This window comes from Lactuca saligna, chromosome 3 (assembly GCF_052625555.1).
Source record: "Lactuca saligna cultivar CGN05327 chromosome 3, ASM5262555v1, whole genome shotgun sequence".
Taxonomy (NCBI): Eukaryota; Viridiplantae; Streptophyta; class Magnoliopsida; order Asterales; family Asteraceae; genus Lactuca; species Lactuca saligna.
The window spans coordinates 15,143,847-15,160,642 of NC_136419.1; the positions used below are offsets into that span (position 1 = coordinate 15,143,847).

Genomic DNA, 16,796 nt, shown 5'->3' on the forward strand with positions numbered 1-16,796 from the left:
AGATTATTATTTAAATAGAGAAAAATGGTAGGATATGTATGGTAAGGTGGGGGGTTGAGGTTAAGGGTGTGTTTATTTATATAAATTAAAAAAATCAAAGGCAAAATGACCTTTTTAGGTAAGACATAGACCAAACACGTAACGAAAACAAATAATAGGGACCTTCCGAGTTAAAAAAAAAGTTAGGGACCAAATGCATAAATCACCCTAAACCATAGGGACCATTCATGTAATTTGCTCTTATATAAATTGAAAAAAAACCATAAACTGACATGTGTATATTATTTATTGAAAAAATATGACAAAATAACAAGTGTTAAAACTCATTAGAGATTGACATGTGGTAAAATTATCTTCATTTATATAGTAGACTATGTGTGAAACCCGTGTATTACTCGAGTTTATTAAAAGAAAGTTTTGGAAACCACAAAGACCATGTTCAATAAAAAATAAGTAACGATTGAGTTTGTGACCTTTTGGTAAACCGTATGGACTATTTATGTAATTTGGTCTTAATTAATTTATACTAATAAAATTAATTAATATAAATTCACAAATGGAATATACTAATAGAAAGAGGAATTCAAAAGTAAAAAGTTATTATGTACATTAATTAACATATTTATAAAATTAATTAATATGAGGTGGTATTTAATAGGTGAGGTTGAATAAAAAAGAAAAAAAACTATAAAAATAAGTAGATATTAAATAAATAATTTTTTTTAAAATAACAAATGTCAAAAAAAAAAAAAAAAAAAAAAAAAAAAAAAAAAAAAAAAAAAAACTGACATGTGAAAATCATTTTTATTAATTAGGATAGATTATTTATTTATTATAGTAGATAATCATATTTTAATTATATTAATTTATTTATCATTTATGAAAAAAAAAGTTTTTTATTTTATTTACCCTTTTACTTTTGGATAATTCAGCTAATACTTTTTGAGTGTTTTCCAACGGGCTCAAAAAGAGGCAACAAACTGAACAAAGTTTTCTCCATCTTCAGATGCTCAAGCACAGTCACTTCTTTCTTTACGATCAACGAAAAAGTGCCGGAATTTGTTAATCATCTTCCAAAAAAAGGCGCGGTCTTTCATTTCTTAACGAGCAATCATGAAGTTATCTCTGAAACTCGAAGATCAACAACAAAATCAAAACCCAATCCTCGTCAGAGCTAAAATTCCCATCACTGTATTCGGTCTTCCTTTCCTCTCCGCCTTCTCCGCCACTCATCATCACGCCGCCGCCGCCTCCGACAAGCTCTCCCTCTCCCTCCGTACCCACTTTCCGTCCGGGCCCTCACTCAAGCTCTCCTACAACACCCCCACAACCACCACCGCCACCGCGGCCGCAGCTGCCACCGCACCTCTCACGCTCACTCTCAAATCAGGGGTAAGCCTTTCAGGTTCCCCCAACAATTCCCCTCTCATAATCTCGGCCAATTTCTCTTTCTCACCTCAAAACCCTAACCCTAACCCTACTTTCTCCATCCAATTCAAACCCCGATTAGGATCATTCTCTCTCCGTAAATCAGTATCCTCCACTGTATCAAACCCTAGTAAGAAGCTCAATGGTGAGAGTACCGCTGGTAGTGAGAATTCATATGGATTTGTGCCATTGGATCGGCCTATCAATTGGAAGGAACTAACAGTGGAATCAGCCACAAAAGACTCGATCTTGTCGGGGATTTTGATGTCGGCCGATACCGAGTTGCCAGTGACTAAACGGGTCAAGGTAAATTTACGGTGGGGCGTGAATATCCCATCTGATTACGAGAAGCAATTGCCGTATTTGAGGGTGAACAAAATTAAAGTTGAGAGAATTGATGAGGTAGTGGAAGAGAAAGGGAATCAGAAGCAGGGAATTCTGGGTGATTCCGGTGAGTTTGAGATGTTGAAGGGCATGTATTCTTGGATGAGCAGAGAATTGAATGATTTACAGAAGGAAAACAGAGAGATGAGACACACATTGGAGGACATGAAATCACTGCAGTCAATGAGGAATTACAATGGATACGCTGCTACTACTGGTGGTGGTGGTGGAGGAAAGAGGCCAGTGCCGGTGGTTGAAAATTCGGATGGATTTGAGCAGTGGAGGATGAAGAAGAGTGGCGGCAGTGGTGAGGCTAATGGGCAGAGAGAAACCAAGAAGAATTTGACTTCGGTGGATGTGGAGAGTGAATTGCAGAGAGCAATTAAGGCTGCATCAACTTCATGAGGTTTGAAAAATATGTCTTTGATTGTATATAACTATATATTATGATTTATGAGAATTGAGCATTGCTATTCGGTTCTTTTTATGTTTATAGGAGTTCTATATCTTTCTTGGCTACTATATCATATGATATGTGAATGAATAATGATTGAATCTCTATAGTTTTTCATTCTTATTGATGGCATATTGATTTCGATTTCCGAGTTCCATTGTATGGGTTGAATATAATCTTCGGAAGACCTTATAACTTAAAATAACAATTGTACCCCTATAAAAATACTCCCAAGGAAAATTTCTAATTTCTTCCCCCCTAATGTAGGATCTTAACGTGTCCCTAAAAAATAGAAAAAACATAAATGAACATGTGATTGTAGTCTCCTGAAATTTTCCTCCAAGAACAAAAATGGATGAACATGAACCCACAAGACCAAAAGCAATTTCCAAGAAACCAAGATATTCAAGATTCACACAACAAGAGCTTCCTGCATGGAAACCAATCTTAACTCCGGGATGGGTAATTGCGTCATTTGTAACCGTTGCCATTATGTTCATCCCCACTGGCCTTTTATGTTTATCAGCATCCGAACGCGTTGTAGAAATTGTGGATCGTTATGACGATGATTGTCTCCCTGATTCATTCCGCACAAATCCAGATTCATTTATTCAAAACAACAAATCAAACAAAACATGTATCCGCACATTGAAAGTGCCACGAAAAATGACCGCACCTATCTTTATTTACTACGAACTCGATAACTTTTACCAAAATCATCGTCGGTATGTTATCAATCAGTTTCTATTTGCATGATTACATGGTATCAGGTACACATGATACTATGTGAAAACTATATGATACCAATATCAGATATAATGTACATACATTGTATCTGATACTACGTACCAAATAGGTATCACAGGGTACAATGTATGCATTGTACCTGATACTATCTACCAAATATGTATTGGAGATACATATTTATTGAAACTTGGGTTTTTTTAGATATGTGAAAAGTAGAAGTGACAAACAATTGCGGGACCCTGGAGCGGCAGAGGAAACGAAAGATTGTATGCCAGAAGACATAGTAGGCGGGGACAATGACGCGCCTATTGTTCCTTGTGGATTGGTCGCGTGGAGTTTGTTTAATGATACGTACACATTCTCGAAAGCGAACAAAGTTGTAGATATTGATAAAAAGGACATCGCGTGGAAAAGTGATACACGGGTTAAATTCGGGTCGAACGTGTACCCGAAAAACTTTCAAAAGGGAGAGTTGATTGGGGGTGGAGAACTAGACGAATCAAAACCAGTAATAATATGATCCTTTTTTTTTATATATATATGTATAATTTATGTTTGACAATTTCTTGAATATTCTAGTTCATTTTTTAAAATTATATGTTGTAGTTAAGCGAGCAAGAAGATCTAATTGTGTGGATGAGGACTGCGGCGTTGCCTAATTTCAGAAAGCTTTACGGGAAAATAAATATGGATTTGGAGGCGAATGAGACAATAACGGTTGTGATACAGAATAACTACAATACGTATGATTTTGGAGGAGAAAAGAAGCTTATACTTTCGACTGCGAGTTGGATTGGTGGGAAAAACGATTTCTTTGGTATAGCGTTTCTTACTATTGGTGGGATTTGTTTATTTATGGCGATTAATTTCATATTCTTATATGTTTTTAAACCGAGGCCTCTTGGAGACCCAACATATTTGTCGTGGAATAGAAATCCAAATGCACAATGAACTTTAATGTTATTCAGATATCTTTTTTTGTATGTCACATAAGATCGCTTTGTTGTGTGAAATATTTAACACTTTCTAAAATTGCTTGGTTGGAAGCAATTGGATGTCGACTCATGAAATATGGCTAACGGTTGTTGATCTATGATGCCAAAAATTACATAACAATAACAATAAATAATATAACAATCTGAAATTAAATTTTAGAAAAGCAATTACCAAAAAAGTTTCTTTTCAGCATTTGCAAAAGCTGTTGACGAGATATGCAGCAATTTACTTTACTTAAATCTATATTATTCTATATAACTATGTGATTAATTATTTGTAATTTATCGATATGTTATTGTATATATTTGTTAAACTAATTCAATATATTATTTTATTAGTATATTTATATATTACATGACATTGGTATTTTTGTTCTGGTTCATAATCAGTTTGTGTACCTTTTCCGATTAATTTTGCTTCTTTTTATTTTACTACATTAAAAGTAATAATTTTATTATTAGGTTATATAAATTTGATTACTTATTTTCTCAAGTAAATAACAAAATAATATGTTAATATTAATATTTGAATTTTTTATTTAATTTTAAAATAGTTATAAATATACATAAATTAACTGAAAATATATTAGTAGGATCCACCTTTAAATAAAATATTGACATTGCATTAGTATAAGAATTAACAAATTAAGATAGATTTCGTAATGATATAATCCCCAGATGGATTGTTATATGGGAGTTGATTTTTTCACTTTGTTTTTTATCCATCCACTGAAAAAGTTAAAAAAGTTAATGAATAGACAATTATACCCTCACTTGAATCCTCATTTAATTTACTCTAAATAATATCAGAGGTAATCATGCAACTTAACAAATCACTTACATATGTCAAGAACACAGTTTTAGCGAAGCGTTTTGGGAACAGATGCAAAGCCATTATTAGTGATTGCAATTCGTCTTCTTTTCCACAATATCAGTATACCAAGGATGGTTGTTGATTAAGTACGCATTACCGATTAGGATGAGGCGGGAAAGGTCAGTTGAAGTTGCCCAGACGCAGAGAACTTCTCGTATGCTTCTCAATGTTCTGGTGCAATCATGGCGGATCCTTGGAGTGAAAAAATAGTGATTATTTTTTGAAAACCTTTTATAAACATTGTTTCAACTTTCGAAACCATTTGACACCGTCCTATCAAAATTAAACAAAGTAATCAATTTTTTTCATATAACAAAAAGAATGGTTGTGTTTGTTAAAGGTCTACACTAAAATCAATGATAAAAGATGCAATTGAGCATTGCACGTAAAACACAAACTCACACCCCACAAGTCCATAACAAAACAAAGCATATAAGGATTATAAGAAAATAACAAAATAATCGTGTAAAATGAAATTCAAACTGATACATAAACTAAAAACGAAAATGATACCACAAATCTTGATCGATGCTTCGAACTCCAACAAATTCAGCTGTCGCAAGAAAATCTCTCTAGAAACAACACAAAGTTGCTTGATTTCTGGCTCGACAAGTTGCACCCGATGTTGACCGGTTCTCCTTTTAACTTCAAGCAACCTACGAATTATACTATCAAGAACAAACTGCTCCATCTTTTATGGTGATAATCAATCAAGCCGTTTACGGATTACCAGAAAGCTGAAGGAAAGATGGTTTTTTAGTTTCTTGGAATAAAGATTGAAAGAAAATATGTAAAAACCTAACTTCATATGAGAAATCATTCAGAGGGAAACATCAACAACGATAACTATGGGAGGAAGAAGGATGTGTGCGTCGGGTCGGAGGAAAGCAACGCAAAAGGAGGAAAAAGAGCGGGTACGTCGTTTGAAATGAATCCAAAACTTTTTCTACACATCAATATTAGTATAAAGGGCATCATTGTCAATGTATAAGTTCCTTTTATGTTCATATATGCTTAAGTGTGTTTGATTACATTACTATATTATATGTTCATTTATATTCATATAGATTCAATTATGTTTGTTTATCTTTGTTCATTTATATTCATTTAGCATGTTCATGAACATAAACTATAACATCCCGAAATTTTGCAGGTATTTTTAAATCTTTCCCTCATTATTATCATTATCATTTTTAGGCCTTGGGGTTGGGAGGATATAGCCATGTGATGCCCTAATGGCTAATAAAACAATTTTAGACCAGGAAGAGTACATTGCGCGTACATAAGCGTACGCTGGGCGTACCCACGTCAGGAGGAAACCCTAATATTTAGTGTTTAGGTACTGTATAAGTGTCCTTATGAGCTCATAACCCTCTATCATTTTAGCCTCCATAGCTTTGAGCTGTTTCCCCCAAATCCTAACCCCTCTCTTAAGCGTGTGAGCTAAAAATGTGTGTTTTGAGTAGTTGAAGAAGTAGGTATTGCATTAAGGTGTTGGAGGAGTGAGGCAAGCTTGAAGATCTGAGCTTATCTTTTTCTCTAGAAGCTCCAGGATGTAAAAAGCTCATGCATTTATGCTTGTATGATGTAGATCTTGCCTTTATAGCTTTATGTCACCTTTCTTGTCCTAAAAAGTCCTAAATTTGTGCATGTTATGTTTTGGACGTGTTAAGTTGTCCTTTCAGGCCCTTCGAAGGGTTCTAAATGATAAAAATGATGTCCCAATGGCTAGAAGTGTCCCATGCATGTAGTAGAAAGGTCTTAAAGGATTAAGACCATGGATTAAGCGCTTTTTGGACGTCTAAAGTCTTAAAGTTCGAGACTTTATGGTTCTGATGTTCATTAAGTCAATGGACCTGGAGTTGGGGCTTAAGTGCTTAAGCAATTAAGCACTTATTAGAGTTTTGGGTAAAGGTCGCGTACGCCCCGCGTAAGCCATAGTACGCTCAACGTACTAAGTCAACCACCCCGATGGTGCTCAACGCAAGTTGGAGTACGCCCAACGTACCAGAGGAGTACGCACAACGTATTCCCTTTGATGGGCTTTTGCGATTTAGGTTCCAGATTGGGCCACCTTTGGGTCATTATGGTTTGGGCCCTGGATGGACTTTCTAAATAAATGTATTTTGGGCCTAATATGGAAATGGACCTTAGGGTGAGGCCCAATTAGAGAGTTGGTCCCAATTTGGAAAATTGGGCCAGTAATGGGTATTGTGTATTTGGGCCTTTTGGATCACGGATTTGGATTTGGGCCTAGGACCAAATTAGAGAAAGGGCAAAATAGATTATTACCCCATGTAGGACCCTTGGTCAAGATTGATATTCCAGTTATTGACTTAGTATTCGTTATTTTAGTTAGTTCAGGATTTTCGGTGAGACAGTGGTCGGAGACTTTTAGTCCACTTATGTGGTGAGTTTTCCTCACTATACTTAGGGGTCGAATGCACCAAGGCCGGCCTGTTGGATCTGATATCCTAGTAGTTGTTGATATGTTGAGTATGAGTTAGTTATGCGTGCTAGTTTGCTATACTAGTCTGGTAAGTTTGTAGCACTACCTATGATACCGTCTGATTATATGTATGTGCATTTAGTTGTTACATGTCAACATGTTGTGTTATGTTGTGTGGGTAGGGTTGAGGTTGTACTGCTCCGTATGGTAACCAACAAACCCTGGAGTATGCCATATATGAGTTGAGGGCCAAGGAGAGCATGCCAAACTCATACTAAGGACTCCTAAGCATTCCAGATGCGAGTTGAGGGCCATGGGAGCATGCCAGACTTGCACTGAGGGCTGATTATTTAGATTCCAGTCTTAGGACTGAAGGGGCAAGCCGCAAGCCAATCATAAGTTTTGGGGTCGAGAGCAAGCCAGACTTATGATGTGGGCTTGGGAGCAAGTTAGATGTGAGTTGTGAGCCTGAAAGGCAAGCCAGATTAATACTGTGGGCTCGGGAGTAATCCTTTTTGTGAAGCTATTGACCCATTACATGTTATTACGTGTGATATTTGTTATGTATCGGTATTTTAGGGGAACTCACTAAGCTTCGGGCTTACAGTTTTGGATTTTGTTTCAGGTACTTCGGATGATTGCGGGAAGGCGAATGCTTGATCGTGCACCTCCTTACATTTTATGATTTTGATTTTTGGGATACTCTGATATGAAATTATTTTGAAAACATTTTGTAATAAGTAACGGTTTTTGGATGCTTGAAATTTTTTAAAATTTTTATGAAATTATAGATGTTACATAAACAAACGAACATGAACAATGTAATTTGTTAAACGAATGAACTTGAAAAAGAAAACTCGTTCGTTTGTTTGTTCGTGTTCTTTATTTGTTCGATTAATTTAAACGAACGAATATGAACAATCACCTGTTTGTGCTCGTTCGGTTCTTTACAACCCTAAATGGGAGTGTATGGATTATCTCTAAATATAACGACATTATATTAGGAAACTCAATTATTTATATACAATAACTTTTTAATAAATAACATTTAATGTTTATAAAGTTATACAATACAACATTTTAAAGCATAATTATACTACAATTACAAAAAAATATTGTATACAAATAAATATATGGTTTTTTTAACCACTTGAGTTGTGGTGACTTGATAAGATATGTAGAAGATATGTTGGATAACGTATTAATCCATGTTCAAATCCCAGCACCACTCAACCCTTGTGGCCATGAAGGTTCGCCACTTGCAATGACTCCAGGACATAAGACAAAGTTTCATATTTGCAGCGGGGATTAGTCGGTGCGTAAAAGTTGACCCGGAAACCCTCGTTAGGGAAATTCTCTTTCAAAAAAAACATATGTTTTTTTTTTTCCAATTTCATAAAAATTGTTATAATTTAGTTTTTAATTTTTTATTCAGAAAGCTTTTTTTTTTTCAAAAGTTATTGACATTTTGAAAATCTTATAGTTTAGCCATTGTAATTTTAAAATTCTGTAATTTAGATTCGTTTATTAATTTGAAGGGTCTGTTTGTTGATGAGAGTTCTATAACTTTTTGGTGAGTAGAACGAGTTTTTTAGCATGTTTATTACAAGTAAATTATATTTCTTCTTGAACGACTATAAATAATTATATTTACTTGATAATCAAACTAAATCAGTCCGAAACTAGTTCACGAAAAAAAAAATCAAGCATACAGTTATTTCTTGATATTTCATGTTAAAATAGTCCAAATCGCTAACTTTATGAAACGTAAAAAGTTTTTCTGAAATTATAAACAAAATAATAACTTTTTAAATAAAAAAATAGATTCATTTTTGGTATTACAAAAAAACATAGTTTCATAATGGTTTTTGGGACATATTCCCTTCAATTTATATCAAACTTTTTATTGAAATAAATGGATAATATATAAAATAGTAATATATTTTTCAATGTTTCTCATTGAACTCATTATTATTTCGGCCGTTCCAAAAAAAAAAAAAAAGACTCATTATTATTTATTTCGTACATATCTACTTACGTAAAAAGAAAATTTGTTTTGCCCGTTTAATACAACAATTTGAACTTCGTGAGTCAAATAATAAATATTTTTATTTTACACGAACATATTAGATCATTTATAAACTAAAATAGTAAAATGTGGACATACTGCAAAAGGAAAGCATATGTTAAATTTTATATTTGCAAATGTTTAAGATAATTATTGTATTTTGATAATTTTTAATTAATACCTTTCGTAAATAATTTAGTATTGCTTTTCTATACCAAATGCTGACATAAAATATATGTTCGTATTTTATATTTGAAGTAACCTATCACAAATCGAGAGAAACTATAATATTAACAAATGAAATGTCCATTATCTGCTTTAAGAAAAGCATAACGTTGGTAAAAGACAAATTAAAAGTCCCCACAAAATTGTATCCACAAACATATCTCATCCCCACAAGTTCGCATTTTCTCTTTCAAGTAGGAAATTAGATTTTTAGGGGTGTCTCAATTCCGTTTGAAAATTGTTTATAGGTTTTTTTGAAAAGATAATAAGTTAAAAAAAATATTTGGTAAAATCAAAAGTACTTTCCAGATAGTTTTTTCATAAGCTTAAAAAACATTTTTTAATCAGTTTTTTCATAAGCTTAAAAAACATTTTTTAATCAATATGTAAAACGTGGTTTTTTGAAATTGTTTATAATTTTTCAATCAAAATAACAATAAAAATTATTTTTTAAACCAAACACTATTTAACTTATTGATTTATTGACATCTTCACTAAAAAGCTTATCTAAACACTTTTTAAAAAATACATTTTACCACCACTATAAACAAATAAATATTTCTACCTAAAAACATTTTTAGAGTATAAAAAACACTTCCAAACACCTCCTTATAAGCATTTTTAGTGTATAAAAAACACTTCCAAACACCCCTTATATAATTAAAAATATAAAGTAACATCTTTATAATATTTATCATGGTTTGTTAACTTAAAGATAATAATTCTTAAATTTAAAAAAAAAAAAAAAAAAACAATAGAGTTCTATTGAATATATTTAGAAGGTTTTTGATGCAAAATCTACCACAATAAATAAAAAGGGAAATGTCAATATTACCCAATCAATTATCGTTATTTATCCGATTTGGTAACTCAAGTTATTTATTTATTTATTTATTTTTGTACGTAATAGATCATTAAATTTACAACTTATCTGTCTATTAAATCGCTTTCGTTAATTTTTAACATATACTCCATTAACTAGTTATTATAAATTACACAAATGATCTTTATGATTTTCTTTCGTGATTGGTCCCCACACCAACACAATTCATTATCGACAAACATATCTCATCCTCAAGTTGACAAGTTCGCATTTTCTCTTTCAAGTGGGCAATTAGATTTTTATATAATTAAAAATGTAAAGTATCATCTTTATAATATTTATCATGTTGTGTTAACTTAAAGATAATAATTCTTAAATTAAAAAAGAAAAAAAACAATGTAGTTTTATTGAATACATTTAGAAGGTTTTTGATGTAAAATCTACCCTAAGTTCGTGAGGTGATGCTGCAGCTTCTACCGTCTCTCTCCCCCCCAAAACAGATAATAAATAAAAAGGTAAATGTCAATATAGCTCAATCAATTATTGTCATTTATTCGATTTGATCACTCAAGTTTTTTTTTCTTTATTTTTTAATAGGTTATTAAATTTACAACTTACATATTTATTAAGTAACTTTCGTTAGTTTTTAACATATACTCCATTAACTAGTTATTATAAATTCCACGAATGGTACCTATGATTTTCTTTCGTGGTTATTCCCACACCAGCATATTTCATTATCGACAGTTCAATTCCAGCAACCACCATCTTTCACCTCGGGCAACCTCCTTAACCATTATTCTAACATACGATCACTCACAAAAAAAAATCTCAATCGATTTTACTTTTGATAAAAAAAAATTTTCAACAAGTTTCAATTTTAAAGAATGCATTTAATATATATATATATATATATATATATATATATATATATATATATAGAGAGAGAGAGAGAGAAAAAGAGATAATCAACATTGAATGAAAGTGTAACAATATCTATGTGTTAAATAAGAAATTAATTACCAATAAGATACTCATGAGTTAACTTTTTCATATAGAGAATGCATCGATATTCCTTACATTCACAAAGTATATACATGAGATTCTTATTTGAATTGGATTATCCGAATGAAATTATTACACCATACAACACTAAATGCAGTTCACTAACTATCAATATATACATTTTTATTTGCGACAAGAGCCCAATATTAAAAACTAATCATTTTTAATGCAATTATTTCACCAAATAATATTAAATGCAGTTTGCAAAGCTTCTACAACGACCCTTTCTAGTGATGTAGCATATCTTTGGTCGATATAACGAATTTAAGTGGTTGAAGTTTTTATTTATTTATTTATTTTTTTGGAAAGGGAACTTCCCTAATGAGGGTTTTCGGGTTAACTTTCGCGCACCGACTATTCCTCCGTTGCAAACATAAAGCTTTGCCTCATGCCCTGGAGTCACTGCAAGCGAACCTCCATGGCCACGAGGACTGAGTGATGCCGAGATTTGAACAGTGGTGGTACAGGTGATGAACGATGATGGTAAAGGACCAACCACAAAATAAATTGAAATCATAATGACCATTTTTGTAAATTATAATAACTAGTGAATAGAGGATCTGTTAAAAACTAACAAAAGTGGCTTAATAAATATGTAAGTTGTAAGTTTAATAACCTATTGAGCAAAAAAAATATTTTAGTGACCAAATCAGGTAAATGACGATGGCTAATTGGGTTGTAGTGACATTTATCCTACGCAAAATGATATTGTCACATGTCTTATTGTCATTACATTTGACACCATTTTTCTAAGTTTTTTTGATTTTTTTCCACTTGTTTTTTTCTTATATTTTTCATTTTTTTAAAATTTAAAATTCACTTTTTAGTAAGGATTTATATATGGTAGATGTATTAATTTTATTAATATAGAGAATAAATGTTCTAGCAAATATTTCCTTACTAAGCATTTATATATGGTAGGTACTTAATAGATTTTCAAGGGATTACCATTAAACATTTTTTAAATCAGGTATTTCAATAAATGTTTTTTTTTTTTTCAATATGAATTTATATTTACCTATATATACATATATTTTCCTATATCTTCTTAAATATATTTAAGAAAATACTAAATATTTTATCTATCTATAATATATTTTATACGTTATATAACAATTAAATAGTATATATATTTTATATTTTATACATATAATACATATAGAAACAATGAATAAAATGTGAATTTATATTTTACTAAACTCAAGTCATATAAAATGTGTAATGGTTAACAATATTTTTATATAGCTACACATATGAAACTTATAATGTCTCCATTTTAATAATTGAATTTTTAAAATTTGATAACATTTTTTCATCATAATTTTATTTTCGGATTTATTATCGTTTGAAGGTAAAAACATAATACAGATTCAAATGACCTTTAAGAGAAGCACAAACATATAAAATTATATTTAGGTAAAAGAAAATTCAATATTATTTCTATAATGTTAATAATTTTTATATTAGTATACAATCGACTATCTACTTATTATCGTTTCATTTGTATTTATTTTGCATTTTTTTTGAAACGATAAAGTAACTAATCTACTCCTAAATAATATTATGTCTCCACCGAGATTTGAACCCTGACCTCTCATATGAGATGATCACTCCATACTAGCATACTGCTAGGCCATTGGCTCTATTACATCTTCTTTTTCAACATTATTATTTCTAAATATATCAAATTATTATTATTATTATATATTGAATTACTTACTTTATTCAACATTATATATTTTTATTTATGAAAAATATTATTTAAAAAGTACGCAATGTTTACAACTTTATATTAAACTTTTATTTTTTAATAAACCATATACTAAACTGGTCTTACACTTAATAAATTATAATATTTGAATATTTGGATGATTAAGGAGTTAAAATCACATACAATTAATCAGATTGCTCATCTGATTGTTTTAATATTTTTTAATAAGATTGAAGCTAGTTTACATCTTGTTTTTATCTCAATTCTCTTATGTTTTCCCATCTCTATTTGTTTTAATTTTGTATGATAAAATGAAATCACAATTAATATTTTATAATTCGTTTAAATGCAAATCTAAAAATCATTTGATATCTTTTGGTTCGTTGAAATCGACTACCTCTCTTCAGGGACTTTTTGGTAAACAAAAGGTGTCGTTGCGTGTGTGCCACCTGCCACTGATACCTACATATAGATACAGGAGGAACGAAGAGGCGCCATACAATTTGCATTTCTGGAAAAAGCTCATAAAGTGCTGAGATAAACCCTAATCTCAGTTCCAATGGCATCTCTAATGTTGCCATCTCCATCGTCATGCTCTACTTCTTCTTCGTCTTCGCCGTTTTCTCGGCGCTCTTTCAACCGTGGTTTCATTAACAGCGAGGCTCGTATTCCCGCTTCTGCTAACAACATCGTAAGTTGCTTGTTTATATATTTGCTTTAAGTCCTGTATTCTATGAATATGAATAAATGGTTGAGATATCGCAATATAGGAATGTTTTTGCTTCTGTCAATTATAATGTTGTGCGTTTCGTAGTGTAATTGATTTTGTATTTTTGTTATTGCGTTGCTCATTTTTTATCTATTAGGTTGGATACGTTTGAATTTGCTAAATGATTAGCGGAACTCACAGTTTTTTGGAACAATTTTTATCTTTCGCTCAACATTTAACCGATTCTCATATCAGATAACATCATTTTGAATTCCCGAGGCAATCTGGATGTTAAATCCAATTCGTTTTGTCCATCTAACATCTATCAGTCCTTTTTGACTTCTTGTTTTGCTTGATTTCACCAATTTTGGAAGTAACAGTTGTCTTTGAATATACATATTAAAGAGTCTACATACATACTGTTAAGTTACTTAAACGTAATGTAAGTTGCTATGCTTGTCTAGTTGTCTTATTGAGATAATATAATGAGTTTAAAGTTAATAACTCAATATGTTTTTACTTAGAGACTGAAATTCGGTATACCTATGCCATTGATTATTCATGGTGGTATCATGGAGGTTATGGGCTTAAATCCCCCTTCTCCCTGCCTACTATTAAACAGAAATTGGTATAAATACTGGTGTGGGCATGTAGCAATTAGATTTTAGCAGAAACATACATCTGAAGGGCCAAATGCACTCTTTAGGACATGGCTTGTAATGCTGCATACTATATTTGAAGTTGTTTGTTGATTTGTTCTATTCCAATCTTAGGAGATTAAGCATATGCTACCTTTCAACTTTAAAGGTGATGTGGATTGTAAAGATTTCATGGAAAATAGTAACTAAAACAAGGGTTGACAACATATGCTAGGAAATATTTATAAAATGTTAGGTTAACAAGTTTATATCAGAGAACCAGCTGGTTTTACTTCTAAGATAAAAGTTCAGTTGCTAAGTTTCCAGTTTAAAAAGTTGAAAGATTGATTGAGGTTAGTTGTTTTTTTAGAGGTGTGAAATCAGTAAATCATTAAATGGGAAACCATGTGTTCCAATTATCAAAGATGGAATGCTGTCCAACTTCATGGAAGCTGGACGCATGAATCATGCTGTTATGAATGGGAAGCTTAAAATATTCTCTGGCACTGCAAATTCTGCACTTTCTCAGGTATAATTCATTTTAAAAACATATGATAACTTCTTCAACCTCATACCATGGCAACTCAAAATGTTGCTTGTAACATTAGTCATTAGGTATTCCTTATCTATAAATCATGTCCAAAATAAATTTCAGGAAATTGCAAGTTACATGGGGCTTGATCTTGGAATGATTCAGATAAAGCGATTTGCAGATGGTGAAATATATGTTCAGTTACAAGAGAGTGTACGCGGGTGTGATGTGTATCTGGTGCAACCCACCAGCCCTCCTGCAAATGAAAATCTCATGGAGCTTTTAGTTACAATAGATGCATGCAGAAGAGCATCAGCCAAAAACATCACAGCAGTCATCCCTTATTTTGGATACGCCAGAGCTGATAGAAAAGTAAACCTAAATTTCATTTAGAGTTACTAAATTAACCTTTTAAAAAATTAAATTTTCTCATATTTCATCAGACTCAAGGGCGTGAATCTATTGCTGCAAAACTAGTAGCAAACCTGATTACTGAAGCAGGTGCAGATCGTGTTCTTGCTTGTGATCTTCATTCTGGTCAGTCCATGGGTTATTTTGATATCCCCGTGGATCATGTTTACTGTCAGGTAACTATTTCAGTTTTAATTTTAATTTTTTTCATTTTTTTTTCTGATAGTTTATCTGTGATTATGTTGTAGCCTGTGATTCTTGATTATCTTGCCAGCAAGTCGATTTGCTCAAATGATTTGGTAGTTGTGTCGCCTGATGTTGGTGGAGTTGCCAGGGCACGTGCTTTTGCTAAAAAGTTATCCGATGCGCCTTTGGCAATTGTTGACAAAAGGCGCCATGGACACAATGTAGCTGAGGTACCTTTCGTTTGTCTTTCTATTTCCTTTGTGGCATTGTAAGTCGCAGAGTGACCTTGCTGTTATGTTTGATTAAGCCATGTGTCCCTCAGATTCGTTTACAATAAAAAATGTAACACGTTTTTAGGTGATGAATTTAATCGGTGATGTCAAAGGAAAAGTTGCTGTGATGTTGGATGACATGATCGACACTGCTGGTGAGTCATTCAAGATGTGAACCGCTTGTACTGTATCAAAATTAACAACTTTTTTTTTTTTTTTTTTTTGGTCTGTGTGTGTTACTTTCAGGAACTATTTCTAAAGGTGCGGCTCTATTACATGAAGAGGGAGCCAGGGAAGTCTATGCATGTTGCACTCATGGTGTATTCAGGTAAACTGACTGTGACTTTGACTGTGACTGTGACTGTGTGTACAACACTAACAAATTTATCCATTTAAAACTTTTTTTTTATAGTCCACCTGCGATTGAGAGGTTGTCAAGTGGACTTTTTCAAGAAGTGATTGTAACAAACACGATTCCTTTAAAGGAACAGCATTATTTCCCACAGCTGACTGTTCTTTCAGTGGCAAATCTTTTGGGTGAGACTATTTGGCGTGTTCATGATGATACCTCTGTAAGTAGCATCTTCACATGAGCTTTCACAACTTTTGCTTCAAACTACTCTTTCACAATCGTATTCTTTATATACTACCAATTACTTAGTATATCATTTCTTAATCTTTTGCATATGAAAAACAAACATACACAGTCATAATTGTAGCTGGAGTTTATTTTCTTTTAAGTCCATAGTTGTGAAGATAGTCTTGTGCACATTTGATTTTATATTTGACTCGTATTAGTTGAAATTGCCACTTTTAGTGTTCATG

General features: G+C 32.2%; 3 protein-coding genes across 3 annotated transcripts; all 3 read left to right on the forward strand.

Annotated features, from left to right (window-relative positions):
• Positions 1-1,113: 1,113 nt before the first annotated feature.
• Positions 1,114-2,217, forward strand: LOC145035212 (uncharacterized). Its single transcript, XM_078983795.1, has one exon. It carries the CDS (start codon positions 1,114-1,116, stop codon positions 2,215-2,217), a length of 1,104 nt encoding a protein of 367 aa, XP_078839921.1.
• A 204-nt stretch (positions 2,218-2,421) lies between these two features.
• Positions 2,422-4,006, forward strand: LOC145034557 (ALA-interacting subunit 5-like). The gene is made up of 3 exons (XM_078982995.1): positions 2,422-2,991; positions 3,215-3,521; positions 3,620-4,006. The coding sequence occupies exons 1-3, from the start codon at positions 2,618-2,620 to the stop codon at positions 3,962-3,964; spliced, it is 1,026 nt and encodes a 341-aa protein (XP_078839121.1). The 5' UTR covers positions 2,422-2,617; the 3' UTR covers positions 3,965-4,006.
• A 9,664-nt stretch (positions 4,007-13,670) lies between these two features.
• Positions 13,671-16,794, forward strand: LOC145034558 (ribose-phosphate pyrophosphokinase 1-like). The gene is made up of 8 exons (XM_078982996.1): positions 13,671-13,914; positions 14,941-15,099; positions 15,226-15,474; positions 15,546-15,689; positions 15,762-15,929; positions 16,057-16,126; positions 16,218-16,299; positions 16,384-16,794. Exons 1-8 carry the CDS (start codon positions 13,783-13,785, stop codon positions 16,562-16,564), a joined length of 1,185 nt encoding a protein of 394 aa, XP_078839122.1. The 5' UTR covers positions 13,671-13,782; the 3' UTR covers positions 16,565-16,794.
• The last annotated feature ends 2 nt before the right edge of the window (positions 16,795-16,796 follow it).

What these genes read in the sequence shown, in the direction of transcription:
- LOC145035212 (XM_078983795.1), top strand. Translation starts at nt 1,114, where the DNA reads ATGAAGTTATCTCTGAAACTCGAAGATCAACAACAAAATCAAAACCCA.
- LOC145034557 (XM_078982995.1), top strand. Translation starts at nt 2,618, where the DNA reads ATGGATGAACATGAACCCACAAGACCAAAAGCAATTTCCAAGAAACCA. An exon ending in TTTTACCAAAATCATCGTCG is followed by an intron (nt 2,992 to 3,214) that starts GTATGTTATCAA and finishes GGGTTTTTTTAG; the next exon opens with ATATGTGAAAAGTAGAAGTG. An exon ending in AACTAGACGAATCAAAACCA is followed by an intron (nt 3,522 to 3,619) that starts GTAATAATATGA and finishes TATATGTTGTAG; the next exon opens with TTAAGCGAGCAAGAAGATCT.
- LOC145034558 (XM_078982996.1), top strand. Translation starts at nt 13,783, where the DNA reads ATGGCATCTCTAATGTTGCCATCTCCATCGTCATGCTCTACTTCTTCT. An exon ending in CCGCTTCTGCTAACAACATC is followed by an intron (nt 13,915 to 14,940) that starts GTAAGTTGCTTG and finishes TTGTTTTTTTAG; the next exon opens with AGGTGTGAAATCAGTAAATC. An exon ending in CAAATTCTGCACTTTCTCAG is followed by an intron (nt 15,100 to 15,225) that starts GTATAATTCATT and finishes AATAAATTTCAG; the next exon opens with GAAATTGCAAGTTACATGGG.